This window comes from Pristiophorus japonicus, unplaced genomic scaffold (genome assembly GCF_044704955.1).
Source record: "Pristiophorus japonicus isolate sPriJap1 unplaced genomic scaffold, sPriJap1.hap1 HAP1_SCAFFOLD_2767, whole genome shotgun sequence".
In the NCBI taxonomy this organism is placed as follows: Eukaryota; Metazoa; Chordata; class Chondrichthyes; family Pristiophoridae; genus Pristiophorus; species Pristiophorus japonicus.
Window position 1 is genome coordinate 5,785 of NW_027252524.1, and position 17,451 is coordinate 23,235.

At 54.1% G+C, this 17,451-nt stretch overlaps 1 protein-coding gene across 1 annotated transcript; it reads left to right on the forward strand.

The window, feature by feature from the left end:
- Positions 1 to 511: 511 nt before the first annotated feature.
- On the forward strand, positions 512 to 14,034 carry LOC139247632 (tropomodulin-4-like; the record flags this gene model as incomplete). Its single annotated transcript, XM_070871694.1, has 5 exons — positions 512 to 648; positions 2,547 to 2,654; positions 4,386 to 4,529; positions 11,847 to 11,991; positions 13,751 to 14,034. Coding segments are annotated over 5 exons (557 nt in total), but the record flags the coding sequence as incomplete, so codon positions are not given.
- Positions 14,035 to 17,451: the final 3,417 nt, after the last annotated feature.

Here is a 17,451-nt window from a genome sequence, read left to right on the forward strand (position 1 = left end):
CGGCGCTCCCTCAGTACCGCCCCTCCGACAGCGCAGTACGGCGCTCCCTCAGTACTGCCCCTCCGACAGCGCAGTATGGCGCTCCCTCAGTACCGCCCCTCCGACAGCGCAGTACGGCGCTCCCTCAGTACCGCCCCTCCGACAGCGCAGTACGGCGCTCCCTCAGTACCGCCCCTCCGACAGCGCAGTGCGGCGCTCCCTCAGTACCGCCCCTCCGACAGCGCAGTACGGCGCTCCCTCAGTACTGCACTGGGAGTGTCGGCCTGGATTTTTCACTGGAGCGAGAATCGAACCCACGACCTTCTGACTCCGAGGCGAGGGTGCTGCCCACTGAGCCACGGCTGACACTGCGCCCCCCCCAAATCTATCGATCTCCGTCTTGAATATACTCGAAGAATGGCCGACTCCGGAGCCACAGGGGGCGCTGCAGAGGGAGGCTGAAGGAGCCATGGACCTGCCCCAACAACAGAATGGGCTTTGACGTTCCCCCAATTTGTATTTTGGTGTACAGGCGTCGTGAAACCAGACTCGTACGAGTACAAGCCGTTTCCTGATGAGCCGCCCAATCAAACGGATGTGGAGGACACCCTGACAAAGATAAAGAGCAATGATACGGGTCTTGTGGAGGTCAACTTGAACAACATGAAGGTTTGTGTATCTGTCGGTCAAGCCGCTCAAACTCCGCTCCGTTTTATTTTGTATATTCGTTCATGGCCAGGCCCGGCATTTATTGCCCGTCCCTAATCGCCCCTCGAGAAGGTGGTGGTGAGCCTCCTTCTTGAACCGCTGCAGTCCGTGTGGTGAAGGTGCTCCCACACAGTGCTGTTAGGGAGGGAGTTCCAGGATTGTGACCCAGCGACGATGAAGGAACGGCCGATATATTTCCCAGTCGGGATGGTGTGTGACTGGGAGGGGAACGTGGAGGTGGTGGTGTTCCCATGCGCCTGCTGCCCTTGACCTTCTAGGCGGGTAGAGGTCGCGGGTTTGGGAGGTGCTGCCGAAGAAGCCTTGGCGAGTTGCCGCGGTGCATCTTGTAGACAGTGCTCACTGCAGCCACGGTGCGCCGGTGGTGGAGGGAGTGAGTGTTGAAGGTGGTGGGTAGCGTGTCGATCGAGCGGGGCTGCTTTGTCCTGGATGGTGTCGAGCTTCTCGAGTGTTGTTGGAATAAGGATCGCCAACCCCTTCGGTATTGTCCAGGAATTCGGGATCAATCTCGATACTTCTGCCAATAACCCAACAGAAAAGAAATGGGCGTTATTTTTCATAAGGGGACAATACATTCCCACTGTCCCATCAAACACTCCCAGGGCAGGTACAGGGGGTTAGATACAGAGTAAAGCTCCCTCTACACTGTCCCCATCAAACACTCCCAGGGCAGGTACAGCACGGGGTTAGATACAGAGTAAAGCTCCCTCTACACTGTCCCATCAAACACTCCCAGGGCAGGTACAGCACTGGGTTAGATACAGAGTAAAGCTCTCTCTACACTGTCCCATCAAACACTCCCAGGGCAGGTACAGCACAGGGTTCGATACAGAGTAAAGCTCCCTCTGCACTGTCCCATCAAACACTCCCAGGGCAGATACAGCACGGGGTTCGATACAGAGTGAAGCTCCCTCTACACTGTCCCATCAAACACTCCCAGGGCAGGTACAGCACGGGGTTAGATACAGAGTAAAGCTCCCTGTACACTGTCCCATCAAACACTCCCAGGGCAGGTACAGCACGGGGTTAGATACAGTGTAAAGCTCCCTCTACACTGTCCCAGCAAACACTCCCAGGGCAGGTACAGCACGGGGTTGGATACGGAGTAAAGCTCCCTCTACACTGTCCCATCAAACACTCCCAGGGCAGGTACAGCACAGGGTTCGATACAGAGTAAAGCTCCCTCTGCACTGTCCCATCAAACACTCCCAGGGCAGGTACAGCACGGGGTTCGATACAGAGTAAAGCTCCCTCTACATTGTCCCATCAAACATTCCCAGGGCAGGTACAGGGGGTTAGATACAGAGTAAAGCTCCCTCTACACTGTCCCATCAAACACTCCCAGGGCAGGTACAGCACGGGGTTAGATACAGAGTAAAGCTCCCTCTACATTGTCCCATCAAACACTCCCAGGGCAGGTACAGCACGGGTTAGATACAGAGTAAAGCTCCCTCTACACTGTCCCATCAAACACTCCCAGGGCAGGTACAGGGGGTTAGATACAGAGTAAAGCTCCCTCTACACTGCCCCATCACACACTCCCAGGGCAGGTACAGCACGGGGTTAGATACAGAGTAAAGCTCCCTCTACACTGTCCCCATCAAACACTCCCAGGGCAGGTACAGCACGGGGTTAGATACAGAGTAAAGCTCCCTCTACACTGTCCCATCAAACACTCCCAGGGCAGGTACAGCACGGGGTTAGATACAGAGTAAAGCTCCCTCTACACTGCCCCATCAAACACTCCCAGGGCAGGTACAGCACGGGGTTAGATACAGAGTAAAGCTGCGGGTAGAATGATGGTGTACTGACCGGGAGCCCTGCCTTTGCTCTATCCACAGGATATTCCAATCCCCATGCTCAAGGAGCTTGTCAAGGCGATGCAGCAGAACACGCAGGTGAAGAGCCTGTCTTTGGCGGCCACTTGCAGCAACGATCCTGTAGCCCACGTAAGTACCAGCGCCACAAGAAACAGGAGCAGGACTCGGCCATTCGGCCCCTCGAGCCTGCTCCGCCATTTAATACGATCACGGCTGATCTTTGACCTCATTCAGAAGAATGAGAGATGATCTTATCGAAACGTATAAGATTATGAGGGGGCTCGACAAGGTGGATGCAGAGAGGATGTTTCCACTGATGGGGGAGACTAGAACTAGGGGGCATGGTCTTAGAATAAGGGGCCGCCCATTTAAAACTGAGATGAGGAGGAATTTCTTCTCTCAGAGGGTTGTAAATCTGTGGAATTCATTGCCTCAGAGAGCTGTGGAGGCTGGGACATTGAATATATTTAAGACAGAGATAGACAGTTTCTTAACCGATAAGGGGGCGGGCAGGGAAGTATTAAATGGTGGAGCAGGCTCGAGGGGCTGAATGGCCGACTCCTCCTATTTCTTCGGTTCATTGGTGAAGATAAGAACATAACGATTTTGAGGCGAGTGTTTGAACTCACAAAGGGTTCGGACAGAATAACTATAATGAAACCGGTCCCAATGGCTGGGATGTCAATTTAAGGTGATTGGCCAAAGAACCGGAGGCAATATCATCGAATCAGAGAACGGTTACAGCACGGGAGGCCATTGGGCCCCTCGAGCCTGTGCTGGCTCTCAGCCAGTCCCACTCCCCCCGCCCTTTCCCCAGAGCCCTGCACATATTTACCCTCCAGATACTTATCCAACTCCCTTTTGAAAGCCGCGATTGAGTCTGCCTCCATCACCCTCTCCGTCAGCGCGTTCCAGATCCTAACCACTCGCTGCGTAAAAACATTTTCCCTCGTGTCGCCTTTCTGCCTTAAATCCGTGTCCTCTGGTTCCCGACCCTTCCACCAATGGGAACAGTTTCTCTCTCTCTCTACTCTGACCAGACCCCTCGTGATTTTGAACCCCTCGATCAAATCTCCTCTCGGCCTTCTCTGCTCCAAGGAGAACAACCCCAGCTTCTCCAGTCTCTCTCCGTCACTGAAGGCCCTCATCCCCCGGGACCATTCTGGTCAATCTCCTCCGCACCCTCCCCAAGGCCTTCACATCCTTCCAAAAGACGGCACCTCCGACAGTGCGGCGCTCCCTCAGTACCGCCCCTCCGACAGCGCAGTACGGCGCTCCCTCAGTACTGCCCCTCCGACAGCGCAATGCGGCGCTCCCTCAGTACTGCCCCTCCGACAGTGCAGTACGGCGCTCCCTCAGTACTGCCCCTCCGACAGCGCAGTACGGCACTCCCTCAGTACCGCCCCTCCGACAGCGCAATGCGGCGCTCCCTCAGTACCGCCCCTCCGACAGCGCAGTACGGCGCTCCCTCAGTACCGCCCCTCCGACAGCGCAGTACGGTGCTCCCTCAGTACCGCCCCTCCGACAGCGCAGTGCGGCGCTCCCTCAGTACCACCCCTCCGACAGTACAGTGCTCCCTCAGTACTGCCCCTCTGACAGCGCAGTACGGCGCTCCCTCAGTACCGCCCCTCCGACAACGCAGTACGGTGCTCCCTCAGTACTGCCCCTCCGACAGCGCAGTACAGCGCTCCGTCAGTACTGCACTGGGAGTGTCCGCCTGGATTTAAGTACTGAAGTTTCTGGAGTGGGACTTGAACCCAGAACCTTGAACGTCGTACAACATTGCAAGGCGCTCGGGTATCTGCAAGAACTCTGCACAGGAGATCACCTCTGACCTGTGTGTGTGTGTCTTTATGTTAGGCACTGGCTGAAATGCTGAAAGTTAATTCCACGCTCAAGAGTCTTAATATCGAGTCAAATTTCATCAGTGGAGCGGCGATGCTGACCATCATCAAAGCGATGAAGGAAAATAGCACAGTGACAGAACTAAAGATAGACAATCAGGTGAGACTGAGGCTGGGCGACCAACGTTACCGCGGAAATCTCCTCCCCAAATTCCCCACCTTGAGTTGCGTCGTATTAACAAATCCTCTCCTGTAGACACCGACTCTCACTGGGGTACAGTCCCACACACACTGACTCTCACTGGGGTACAGTCCCACACACACTGACTCTCACTGGGGTACGGGTCCCACACACACTGACTCTCACTGGGGTATAGTCCCACACACACTGACTCTCACTGGGGTACGGGTCCCACACACACTGACTCTCACTGGGGTATAGTCCCACACACACTGACTCTCACTGGGGTACGGGTCCCACACACACTGACTCTCACTGGGGTACAGTCCCACACACACTGACTCTCACTGGGGTACGGGTCCCACGCACACTGACTCTCACTGGGGTACAGTCCCACACACACTGACTCTCACTGGGGTACGGGTCCCACGCACACTGACTCTCACTGGGGTACAGTCCCACACACACTGACTCTCACTGGGGTACGGGTCCCACACACACTGACTCTCACTGGGGTACAGTCCAACACACACTGACTCTCACTGGGGTACAGTCCCACACACACTGACTCTCACGGGGGTACAGTCCCACACACACCGACTCTCACTGGGGTACAGGTCCCACATACACTGATTCTCACTGGGGTACAGTCCCACACACACTGACTCTCACTGGGGTACAGTCCCACACACACTGACTCTCACTGGGGTACGGGTCCCACACACACTGACTCTCACTGGAGTACGGGTCCCACACACACTGACTCTCACTGGGGTACAGTCCCACAAACACTGACTCTCACTGGGGTATGGGTCCCACACACACCGACTCTCACTGGGGTACAGTCCCACACACGCTGACTCTCACTGGGGTACAGTCCCACACACACTGACTCTCACTGGGGTACGGGTCCCACACACACTGACTCTCACTGGGGTACGGGTCCCACACACACTGACTCTCACTGGGGTACGGGTCCCACACACACTGACTCTCACTGGGGTACAGTCCCACACACACTGACTCTCACTGGGGTACAGTCCCACACACACTGACTCTCACTGGGGTACAGTCCCACACACACTGACTCTCACTGGGGTACGGGTCCCACACACACTGACTCTCACTGGGGTACAGTCCCACACACGCTGACTCTCACTGGGGTACGGGTCCCACACACACTGACTCTCACTGGGGTACGGGTCCCACACACACTGACTCTCACTGGGGTACAGTCCCACACACACTGACTCTCACTGGGGTACGGGTCCCACACACACTGACTCTCACTGGGGTACATAAGAACATAAGAACATAAGAATTAGGAACAGGAGTAGGCCATCTAGCCCCTCGAGCCTGCTCCGCCATTCAACAAGATCATGGCTGATCTGGCCGTGGACTCAGCTCCACTTACCCGCCCGCTCCCCGTAACCCTTAATTCTCTTATTGGTTAAAAATCTATCTATCTGTTATTTGAATACATTCAATGAGCCAGCCTCAACTGTTTCCTTGGGCAGAGAATTCCACAGATTCACAACCCTCTGGGAGAAGAAATTCCTTCTCAACTCGGTTTTAAATTGGCTCCCCCGTATTTTGAGGCTGTGCCCCCTAGTTCTAATCTCCCGACCAGTGGAAACAATCTCTCTGCCTCTATCTTGTCTATCCCTTTCATTATTTTAAATGTTTCTAGAAGATCACCCCTCATCCTTCTGAACTCCAACGAGTAAAGACCCAGTCTACTCAATCTATCATCATAAAGTAACCCCCTCATCTCTGGAATCAGCCTAGTGAATCGTCTCTGTACCCCCTCAAAAGCTAGTATATCCTTCCTTAAGTAAGGTGACCAAAACTGCACGCAGTACTCCAGGTGCGGCCTCACTAATACCCTGTACAGTTGCAGCAGGACCTCCCTGCTTTTGTACTCCATCCCTCTCGCAATGAAGGCCAACATTCCATTCGCCTTCCTGATTACCTGCTACACCTGCAAACTAACTTTTTGGGATTCATGCACAAGGACCCCCAGGTCCCTCTGCACCGCAGCATGTTGTAATTTCTCCCCATTCAAATAATATTCCCTTTTACTGTTTTTTTCCCCCAAGGTGGATGACCTCACATTTTCCGACATTGTATTCCATCTGCCAAACCTTAGCCCATTCGCTTAACCTATCCAAATCTCCTTGCAGCCTCTCTGAGTCCTCAACACAACCCGCTTTCCCACTAATCTTAGTGTCATCTGCAAATTTTGTTACACTACACTCTGTCCCCTCTTCCAGGTCATCTATGTATATTGTAAACAGTTGTGGTCCCAGCACCGATCCCTGTGGCACACCACTAACCACCGATTTCCAACCCGAAAAGGACCCATTTATCCCGACTCTCTGCTTTCTGTTCGCCAGCCAATTCTCGATCCATGCTAATACATTTCCTCTGACTCCACGTACCTTTATCTTCTGCAGTAACCTTTTGTGTGGCATCTTATCGAATGCCTTTTGGAAATCTATATACACCACATCCATCGGTACACCTCTATCCACCATGCTCGTTATATCCTCAAAGAATTCCAGTAAGTTAGTTAAACATGATTTCCCTTTCATGAATCCATGCTGCATCTGCTTGATTGCACTATTCCTATCTAGATGTCCCGCTATTTCTTCCTTAATGATAGCTTCAAGCATTTTCCCCACTACAGATGTTAAACTAACCGGCCTATAGTTACCTGCCTTTTGTCTGCCCCCTTTTTTAAACAGAGGCGTTACATTAGCTGCTTTCCAATCCGCTGGTACCTCCCCAGAGTCCAGAGAAGTTTGGTAGATTATAACGAATGCATCTGCTATAACTTCCGCCATCTCTTTTAATACCCTGGGATGCATTTCATCAGGACCAGGGGACTTGTCTACCTTGAGTCCCATTAGCCTGTCCAGCACTACCCCCCTAGTGATAGTGATCATCTCAAGGTCCTCCCTTCCCACATTCCTGTGACCAGCAATTTATGGCATGGTTTCTGTGTCTTCCACTGTGAAGACCGAAGCAAAATAATTGTTTAAGGTCTCAGCCATTTCCCCATTTCCCATTATTAAATCCCCCTTCTCATCTTCTAAGGGACCAACATTTACTTTAGTCACTCTCTTCCGTTTTATATGTCGGTAAAAGCTTTTACTATCTGTTTTTATGTTTTGCGCAAGTTTACTTTCGTAATCTATCTTTCCTTTCTTTATTGCTTTCTTATTCTTTGCTGTCGTTTAAAATTTTCCCAATCTTCTAGTTTCCCACTAACCTTGGCCACCTTATACGCATTGGTTTTTAATTTGATACTCTCCTTTATTTCCTTGGTTATCCACGGCTGGTTATCCCTTCTCTTACTGCCCTTCTTTTTCACTGGAATATATTTTTGTTGAGCACTATGAAAGAGCTCCTTAAAAGTCCTTCACTGTTCCTCAATTGTGCCACCGTTTAGTCTGTGTTTCCAGTCTACTTTAGCTAACTCTGCCCTCATCCCACTGTAGTCCCCTTTGTTTAAGCATAGTACGCTCGTTTCTGACACAACTTCCTCACCCTCAATCTGTATTACAAATTCAACCATACTGTGATCACCCATTCCGAGAGGATCTTTTACTAGGAGATCGTTTATTATTCCTGTCTCATTACACAGGACCAGATCTAAGATAGCTTGTTCCCTTGTCGGTTCTGTAACATACTGTTCTAAGAAACAATCCCGTATGCATTCTATGAATTCCCCCGTGCGATTTGATTTGACCAATTGATATGTAGGTTAAAATCCCCCATGATTACTGCCATTCCTTTTTCACATGCCTCTATTATTCCCTTGATTATTGCCCGCCCCACCGTGAAGTTATTATTTGGGGGCTTATAAACTACGCCCACCAGTGACTTTTTCCCCTTACTATCTCTAATCTCCACCCACAATGATTCAACATTTTGTTCATTCGAGCCAATATCGTCTCTCACAACTGCCCTGATATCATCCTTTATTAACAGAGCTACCCCACCTCCTTTCCCATCTTGTCTATCTTTCCGAATTGTCAGATACCCCTGTATGTTTAATTCCCAGTCTTGGCCACCCTGCAACCATGTTTCTGTAATGGCCACCAAATCATACCCATTTGTAATGATTTGTGCCGTCAACTCATTTACTTTATTTTGAATGCTGCGTGCGTTTAGGTAGAGTGTTTTAATACTAGTTTTTAAACCATGATTTTTAGTTTTGACCCCTGCTGCAGCCCCTTTATATTCATACATATTGTCCCTTCCTATCACCTTGTGGTTTACACTTACCCCAGTGCCTGTTGAGGGAAGGCATCATCTCGCCAGTCGAATTCAGTGACTGGGCGAGCCCGATTGTGCCGGTGCTCAAGGCGGATGGGTCGGTCACGATATGTGGCGATTACAAGGCCACCATCAATCGGGTGTCACTCCAAGACCAGTACCCGCTACCGAGAGCGGAGGACCTCTTTGCGACGCTATCCGGTGGCAAACTTTTTTCAAAATTGGACCTGACCTCCGCTTACATGACCCAGCTGGAGACAGATCACAAACCCCTAACGTCCCTTTTGGCCGACAACAAGGCCATAAATGCGAATGCATCGGCCCGCATACAGAGGTGGGCACTTACGTTAGCCGCCTATGACTACACAATTCGGCACAGAACGGGCACCGAAAACTGCGCCGATGCACTCAGCAGGCTCCCACTAGCCACCACTGAGGGGGCTACCGAGCATGATGCAGAGATGGTCATGGCTGTTGAAGCTTTCGAAAGCGAAGGCTCACCCGTGACAGCCCGTCAGATTAAAGTCTGGACAAATAAAGACCCGCTACCGTCTTTAATTAAGAAATGTGTCCTGAATGGGGACTGGGCAGCCACGTACAGGGCATGCCCTGAGGAATTTAAACCATTTCACAGGCGCAGGGATGAACTCTCGATTCAGGCCGATTGCCTACTGTGGGGAAACCGCGTAGTCATGCCCCAGATGGGCAGAGAGGTGTTTATCAGAGAACTCCACAATGAGCACCCGGGCATTGTCATGATGAAGGCAATTGCCAGATCACACGTTTGGTGGCCAGGGATAGACGCAGATCTGGAACTTTGTGTTCGCAGGTGCAACACGTGTGCCCAGCTGGGCAATGCGCCCAGGGAAGCCCCCCTTAGCCCCTGATCCTGGCCCGCCAAGCCTTGGTCACGCATCCATGTGGACTACGCAGGTCCTTTCATGGGGAAAATGTTTTTGGTTGTAGTAGACGCCTACTCCAAATAGATCGAGTGTGACATTTTAAATTTAAGCACATCCTCTGCCACGGTAGAAAGTCTACGGGCAATGTTCGCCGCCCACGGTCTACCGGATGTCTTGGTCAGCGACAATGGTCCGTGCTTCACAAGCACTGAATTCCAGGACTTCATGGCAGGCAATGGAATCAACCATGTTAGAACGGCACCGTTCAAGCCGGCCTCAAACGGCCAGGCAGAACGAGCAGTGCAGATAATCAAACTGGGGATGCTCAGAATCCAAGGGGGTTCCCTACAAAGCCGCTTATCACGCCTCCTGTTGGCCTATAGATCCCGACCACACACACTGACTCTCACTGGGGTACGGGTCCCACACACACTGACCCTCACTGGGGTACAGTCCCACACACACTGACTCTCACTGGGGTACGGGTCCCACAAACACCGACTCTCACTGGGGTACAGTCCCACACACACTGACTCTCACTGGGGTACAGTCCCACACACACTGACTCTCACTGGGGTACGGATCCCACACACACTGACTCTCACTGGGGTACAGTCCCACACACACTGACTCTCACTGGGGTACGGGTCCCACAAACACCGACTCTCACTGGGGTACAGTCCCACACACACTGACTCTCACTGGGGTACGGGTCCTACACACACTGACTCTCACTGGGGTACGGGTCCCACACACACTGACTCTCACTGGGGTACGGGTCCCACACACACTGACTCTCACTGGGGTACAGTCCCACACACACTGACTCTCACTGGGGTACGGGTCCCACACACACTGACTCTCACTGGGGTACGGGTTCCACAAACACCGACTCTCACTGGGGTACAGTCCCACACACACTGACTCTCACTGGGGTACGGATCCCACACACACTGACTCTCACTGGGGTACAGTCCCACACACACTGACTCTCACTGGGGTACGGGTCCCACAAACACCGACTCTCACTGGGGTACAGTCCCACACACACTGACTCTCACTGGGGTACGGGTCCTACACACACTGACTCTCACTGGGGTACGGGTCCCACACACACTGACTCTCACTGGGGTACGGGTCCCACACACACTGACTCTCACTGGGGTACAGTGCCACACACACTGACTCTCACTGGGGTACGGGTCCCACACACACTGACTCTCACTGGGGTACGGGTTCCACAAACACCGACTCTCACTGGGGTACAGTCCCACACACACTGACTCTCACTGGGGTACGGGTCCCACACACACCGACTCTCACTGGGGTACAGTCCCACACACACTGATTCTCACTGGGGTACGGGTCCCACAAACACCGACTCTCACTGGGGTACGGGTCCCACACACACTGACTCTCACTGGGGTACAGTCCCACACACACTGACTCTCACTGGAGTACGGGTCCCACACACACTGACTCTCACTGGGGTACGGGTCCCACACACACTGACTCTCACTGGGGTACGGGTCCCACACACACTGACTCTCACTGGGGTACGGGTTCCACAAACACCGACTCTCACTGGGGTACAGTCCCACACACACTGACTCTCACTGGGGTACGGGTCCCACACACACTGACTCTCACTGGAGTACGGGTCCCACACACACTGACTCTCACTGGGGTACGGTTCCCACACACACTGACTCTCACTGGGGTACGGTTCCCACACACACTGACTCTCACTGGGGTACGGGTCCCACACACACTGACTCTCACTGGGGTACAGTCCCACACACACTGTCTCTCACTGGGGTACAGTCCCATACACACTGACTCTCACTGGGGTACGGGTCCCACACACATTAACTCTCACTGGGGTACGGGTCCCACACACATTAACTCTCACTGGGGTACGGGTCCCACACACATTAACTCTCACTGGGGTACAGTCCCATACACACTGACTCTCACTGGGGTACGGGTCCCACACACACTGGATTGGGAACCTGTAGTGGGGGCTAGGGGGGGGCAGGGCTGGGTTTAGAGTGTGCCCTGTTGGCACGTAGACATTGAACATTCTGTGATTTCCCTCTCCCACACACAGCGTCATCAACTGGGCGATGCTACGGAGATGGAGATTGCCAAAATGCTGGAGCAAAACAAAGTCATACTGCGTTTTGGTTACCACTTCATGCAACAAGGACCTCGAGCGAGGGCTGCCATTGCCATCACCAAGAACAACGACTTGTGTAAGGACAGCCAGAGACCCCCCCCCCCCCACAACCACAACCCTGCCCCTTTGCCCCAATACGCAAAAGACCACACGGAGCAGGAGTCGGCCATTCGGCCCCTCGAGTCTGCTCCGCCATTTAATAAGATCACGGCTGATCTTCAACCACTTTCCCGCCCGATCCCTTGATATCCAAAAATCTACCGATCTCGGCCTTGAATATACTCAACGACTGAGCCTCCACAGCCCTCTGGGGCAGAGAATTCCAAAGATTCACCACCCTCTGAGTGAAGAAATTCCTCCTCATCTCAGTCCTCAATGGCCGAGCCCTTATCCTGAGACTGTGTGACCCCCTGGTTCTAGACTCCCCAGCCCGGGGGGAAACACCCTCCCTTGCATCTACCCTGTCAAGCCCCCTCAACATCTTATTGAAATATATGAGATCGCCTCTCATTCTTCTAAACTCCAGAGAGTAGAGGCCCGATCTACTCAATCTCTCCTCGTAGGACATCCCTCTCATCCCAGGGATCAACTCCCTGGGGGTCGCTATTGACCAGACACTTAACTGGACCAGCCACATAAATACTTGGGTCACAAAAGAGATATATATTGGCCCCAGGAGAACTCCCACTGCTCTTCTTCCAATAGTGGCCAAGGGACCCTTTACATTCCCCGAGAGGGCAGACGGGGCCTCGGTTTAATGTCTCATCGGAAAGACGGCACCTCTGACAGTGCGGCACTCCCTCAGTACTGCCCCTCCGACAGTGCGGCGCTCCCTCAGTACCGCCCCTCCGACAGTGCAGCGCTCCCTCAGTACCGCCCCTCCGACAGTGCGGCGCTCCCTCAGTACCGCCCCTCCAACAGTACAGCGCTCCCTCAGTACCGCCCCTCCGACAGTGCGGCGCTCCCTCAGTACCGCCCCTCCGACAGTGCGGCGCTCCCTCAGTACTGCCCCTCCGACAGTGCGGCGCTCCCTCAGTACCGCCCCTCCAACAGTGCGGTGCTCCCTCAGTACCGCCCCTCCGACAGTGCAGTGCTCCCTCAGTACTGTCCCTCCAACAGCGCAGTACGGCGCTCCCTCAGTACCGCCCCTCCGACAGCGCGGCACTCCCTCAGTACCGCCCCTCCGACAGCGCAGTACGGCGCTCCCTCAGTACTGCCCCTCCGACAGTGCGGCGCTCCCTCAGTACTGCCCCTCCGACAGTACGGCGCTCCCTCAGTACCGCCCCTCCGACAGCGCAGTACGGCGCTCCCTCAGTACCACCCCTCCGACAGCGCAGTGCGGCGCTCCCTCAGCACCGCCCCTCCGACAGCGCAGTACGGCGCTCCCTCAGTACCACCCCTCCGACAGCGCAGTGCGGCGCTCCCTCAGCACCACCCCTCCGACAGCGCAGTGCGGCGCTCCCTCAGTACCGCCCCTCCGACAGCGCGGCGCTCCCTCAGTACCGCCCCTCCGACAGCGCAGTGCGGCGCTCCCTCAGTACCGCCCCTCCGACAGCGCAGTACGGCGCTCCCTCAGTACCGCCCCTCCGACAGTGCGGCGCTCCCTCAGTTCTGGCACTGGGAGTGTCGGTCTGGATTCGGGGGCTCGAACCCACTGACGCAGCCGTGCGGCACGCGAGGTTGCGAAAGGCACGACAGAAATGCAAGCTTGCTTGTCTCCTGGGGCTGTGCGGTTCGGAGATGGGCGCGTGGGTCGGGCGGATGCTTGTCTGCTGCTGGATATCACCCGCTAATCGGCCAGGAATAACGGTTGTGTCTCCCTTATCTCTCCCCAGTGCGTCAGCAGAGAAGGCGATGAGGACAACCTTGAGAACGAAGGATGGGATTGGAGCGTAACAGCGAGTGTAGTCTTTTGAGCGGGGGCTGGGGTTCCTGCTGCAGATTGGACAGCGCTTGTTGCGACGAGCGCAATCCGTTACATTCTGCCACATAACCAGTTGCTTTATAGATCTCTAGAAGTCGCACAAAACGTGGCTCTGCCCCTCTTCCTTTGCTAGACCGATTTGTGGCGGGGGGAAGCATAAACAATGTACATAAAATAAATCCAGAATTTATGTCCCGTGGTTTCTGTGCGATTTACGAAACTGAAATGTACCTGCAATTTCTATATTCCCCTTTACATCCTCCCACAGTCCCAAAACGCCAATGGAGTACTTGATCATTTATTGGAGTGTAGTCACTGCTGTACTGTGGGTAAACGCAGCAGCTCAATTTGCGCACAGCAAGCTCCCACACATCGCAACGGGACCAACTGGAGGTTGTATCTTTGACGACACAGCTGGCAGTTCCTCCGAGGGTCGCTCTCTCTTGCCTCCGAGGCAGATGGTCATGGGTTTGAGTCTCCGCTCCAGAGACTTGAGTCCGCCGTTGTCCCCCCGAGGTCGAGGAAGACTTGCTCCCACCAGTTCTCGGGTGACTGACGAGACTGATGCAGGAGCCACAGTCCCCTGTCACAGGTGGGACAGACAGCGGTTGAGGGAAGGGGAGGGTGGGACTGGTTTGCCGCACGCTCCTTCCGCTGCCTGCGCTTGGTTTCTGCACGCTCTCGGCGACGAGACTCGAGGTGCTCAGCGCCCTCCCGGATGCACTTCCTCCACTTAGGGCGGACTGGTCTTTGGGCCCAGGGACTCCCAGGTGTCGGTGGGGATGTTGCACTTTATCAGGGAGGCTTTGAGGGTGGTCCCTTGTAACGTTTCCTCTGCTCACCTTTGGTTCGTTTGCCGTGAAGGAGTTCCGAGTAGAGCGCTTGCTTTGGGAGTCTCGTGTCTGGGGGCGTGCGGACAATGTGGCCCTGCCCAGCGGAGCTGGTCGAGTGTGGTCAGTGCTTCGAAGCATTGAGCCCATAATCTAGGCTGACAATCCCAGCACCAGTACTGACGGAGCGCCGCACTATCGGAGGGGCGGTACTGAGGGAGCGCCACACTGTCGGAGGGGCAGTACTGAGGGAGCGCCGCACTGTCGGAGGGGCGGTACTGAGGGAGTGCCGTACTGTCGGAGGGGCGGTACTGAGGGAGTGCCGCATTGTCGGAGGGGCGGTACTGAGGGAGCGCCGCACTGTCGGAGGGGCGGTACTGAGGGAGCGCCGCACTGTCGGAGGGGCAGTACAGAGGGAGCGCCGCACTGTCGGAGGGGCAGTACTGAGGGAGCGCCGCACTGTCGGAGGAGCCGTCTTTCGGACGAGACATTAAACCGAGGCCCCGTCTGCCCTCTCGAGTGGATGTAAAAGATCCCGGGGCCACTATTGGAAGAAGAGCAGGGGGAGTTCTCCCCGGTGTCCTGGGGCCAATATTTATCCCTCGACCAACATCACTAAAACAGATGATCCGGGTCATTATCACATTGCTGTGTGTGGGAGCTTGCTGTGCGCAAATTGAGCTGCCGCGTATCCCACAATACAACAGTGACCGCACTCCAAAAGTACTTCATTGGCTGTAAAGCGCTTTGGGACGCCCTGAGGTTGCGCACGGCGCTATATAAATGCAAGCAAGTCCTTCCTTCCTGGCGATTCGGCTGAAACGTGTGTGCGGACGTGATGTGACGAGTGGCGTGGGCTTGGCCGTGACGTCTCCTGTGGCTGAATAGCAGGTGCGCACTGAGGACAAGGGAGCCAAGGGCGGCTGGTGACTGAGCAACGCACAGAAGAGAAGATGAACGAGACGAAGGATGAATTATCTTTGCCTCCCGCTTTTTGTGTGTGCGTGGTTAGCAAAGGGACTGTATAATCCTGCAGCTTGTCCGAAATCTTAGCTCCAATAGCACCGTTAATTCGGGATCACTAACGTGAAGCCAAGCGGGAGAGTAATTCGCTGTGTTACACAATATGTACCCGCAAGAACTTTGAAAATACACTGCACCGTGTGGGAACAAGCATCTTGCTGGGAATGAGCAGGAGACAGCGAAATCTATAGGGATGTTCCAGAATGGGAAGGGGTTTGGTCCAATCTGTATCTAACCCCGTGCTGTGCCTGCCTGGGAGTGTTTGATGGGACAGTGTAGAGGGAGCTTTACTCTGTATCTAACCCCGTGCTGCACCTGCCCTGGGAGTGTTTGATGGGACAGTGTAGAGGGAGCTTTACTCTGTATCTAACCCCCTGTACCTGCCCTGGGAGTGTTTGATGGGGACAGTGTAGAGGGAGCTTTACTCTGTATCTAACCCCGTGCTGTACCTGCCCTGGGAGTGTTTGATGGGGACAGTGTAGAGGGAGCTTTACTCTGTATCTAACCCGTGCTGTACCTGCCCTGGGAGTGTTTGATGGGGACAGTGTAGAAGGAGCTTTACTCTATATCTAACCCCGTGCTGTATCTGCCCTGGGAGTGTTTGATGGGACAGTGTAGAGGGAGCTTTACTCTGCACCTAACCCCGTGCTGTACCTGTCCTGGGAGTGTTTGATGGGACAGTGCAGAGGGAGCTTTACTCTGTATCTAACCCCGTGCTGTACCTGCCCTGGGAGTGTTTGATGGGACAGTGTAGAGGGAGCTTTACTCTGTATCTAACCCCGTGCTGTACCTGCCCTGGGAGTGTTTGATGGACAGTGTAGAGGGAGATTTACTCTGTATCTAACCCCGTGCTGTACCTGCCCTGGGAGTGTTTGATGGGACAGTGCAGAGGGAGCTTTACTCTGTATCTAACCTCCTGTACCCGCCCTGGGAGTGTTTGATGGGACAGTGTAGAGGGAAGCTTTAATCTGTATCTAACCCATGCTGTACCTGCCCTGGGAATGTTTGATGGGACAGTGCAGAGGGAGCTTTACTCTGTATCTAACCCCGTGCTGTACCCGCCCTGGGAGTGTTTGATGGGGACAGTGTAGAGGGAGCTTTACTCTGTATCTAACCCCGTGCTGTACCTGCCCTGGGAGTGTTTGATGGGGACAGTGTAGAGGGAGCTTTACTCTGTATCTAACCCCCTGTACCTGCCCTGGGAGTGTTTGATGGGGACAGTGTAGAGGGAGCTTTACTCTGTATCTAACCCCCTGTACCTGCCCTGGGAGTGTTTGATGGGGACAGTGTAGAGGGAGCTTTACTCTGTATCTAACCCCGTGCTGTACCTGCCCTGCGAGTGTTTGATGGGGACAGTGTAGAGGGAGCTTTACTCTGTATCTAACCCGTGCTGTACCTGCCCTGGGAGTGTTTGATGGGGACAGTGCAGAGGGAGCTTTACTCTGTATCTAACCCCGTGCTGTACCTGCCCTGGGAGTGTTTGATGGGGACAGTGCAGAGGGAGCTTTACTCTGTATCTAACCCCCTCTACCTGCCCTGGGAGTGTTTGATGGGGACAGTGCAGAGGGAGCTTTACTCTGTATCTAACCCCCTGTACCTGCCCTGGGAGTGTTTGATGGGACAGTGTAGAGGGAGCTTTACTCTGTATCTAACCCCGTGCTGTACCTGCCCTGGGAGTGTTTGATGGGACAGTGTAGAGGGAGCTTTCCTCTGTATCTAACCCCCTGTACCTGCCCTGGGAGTGCTTGATGGACAGTGT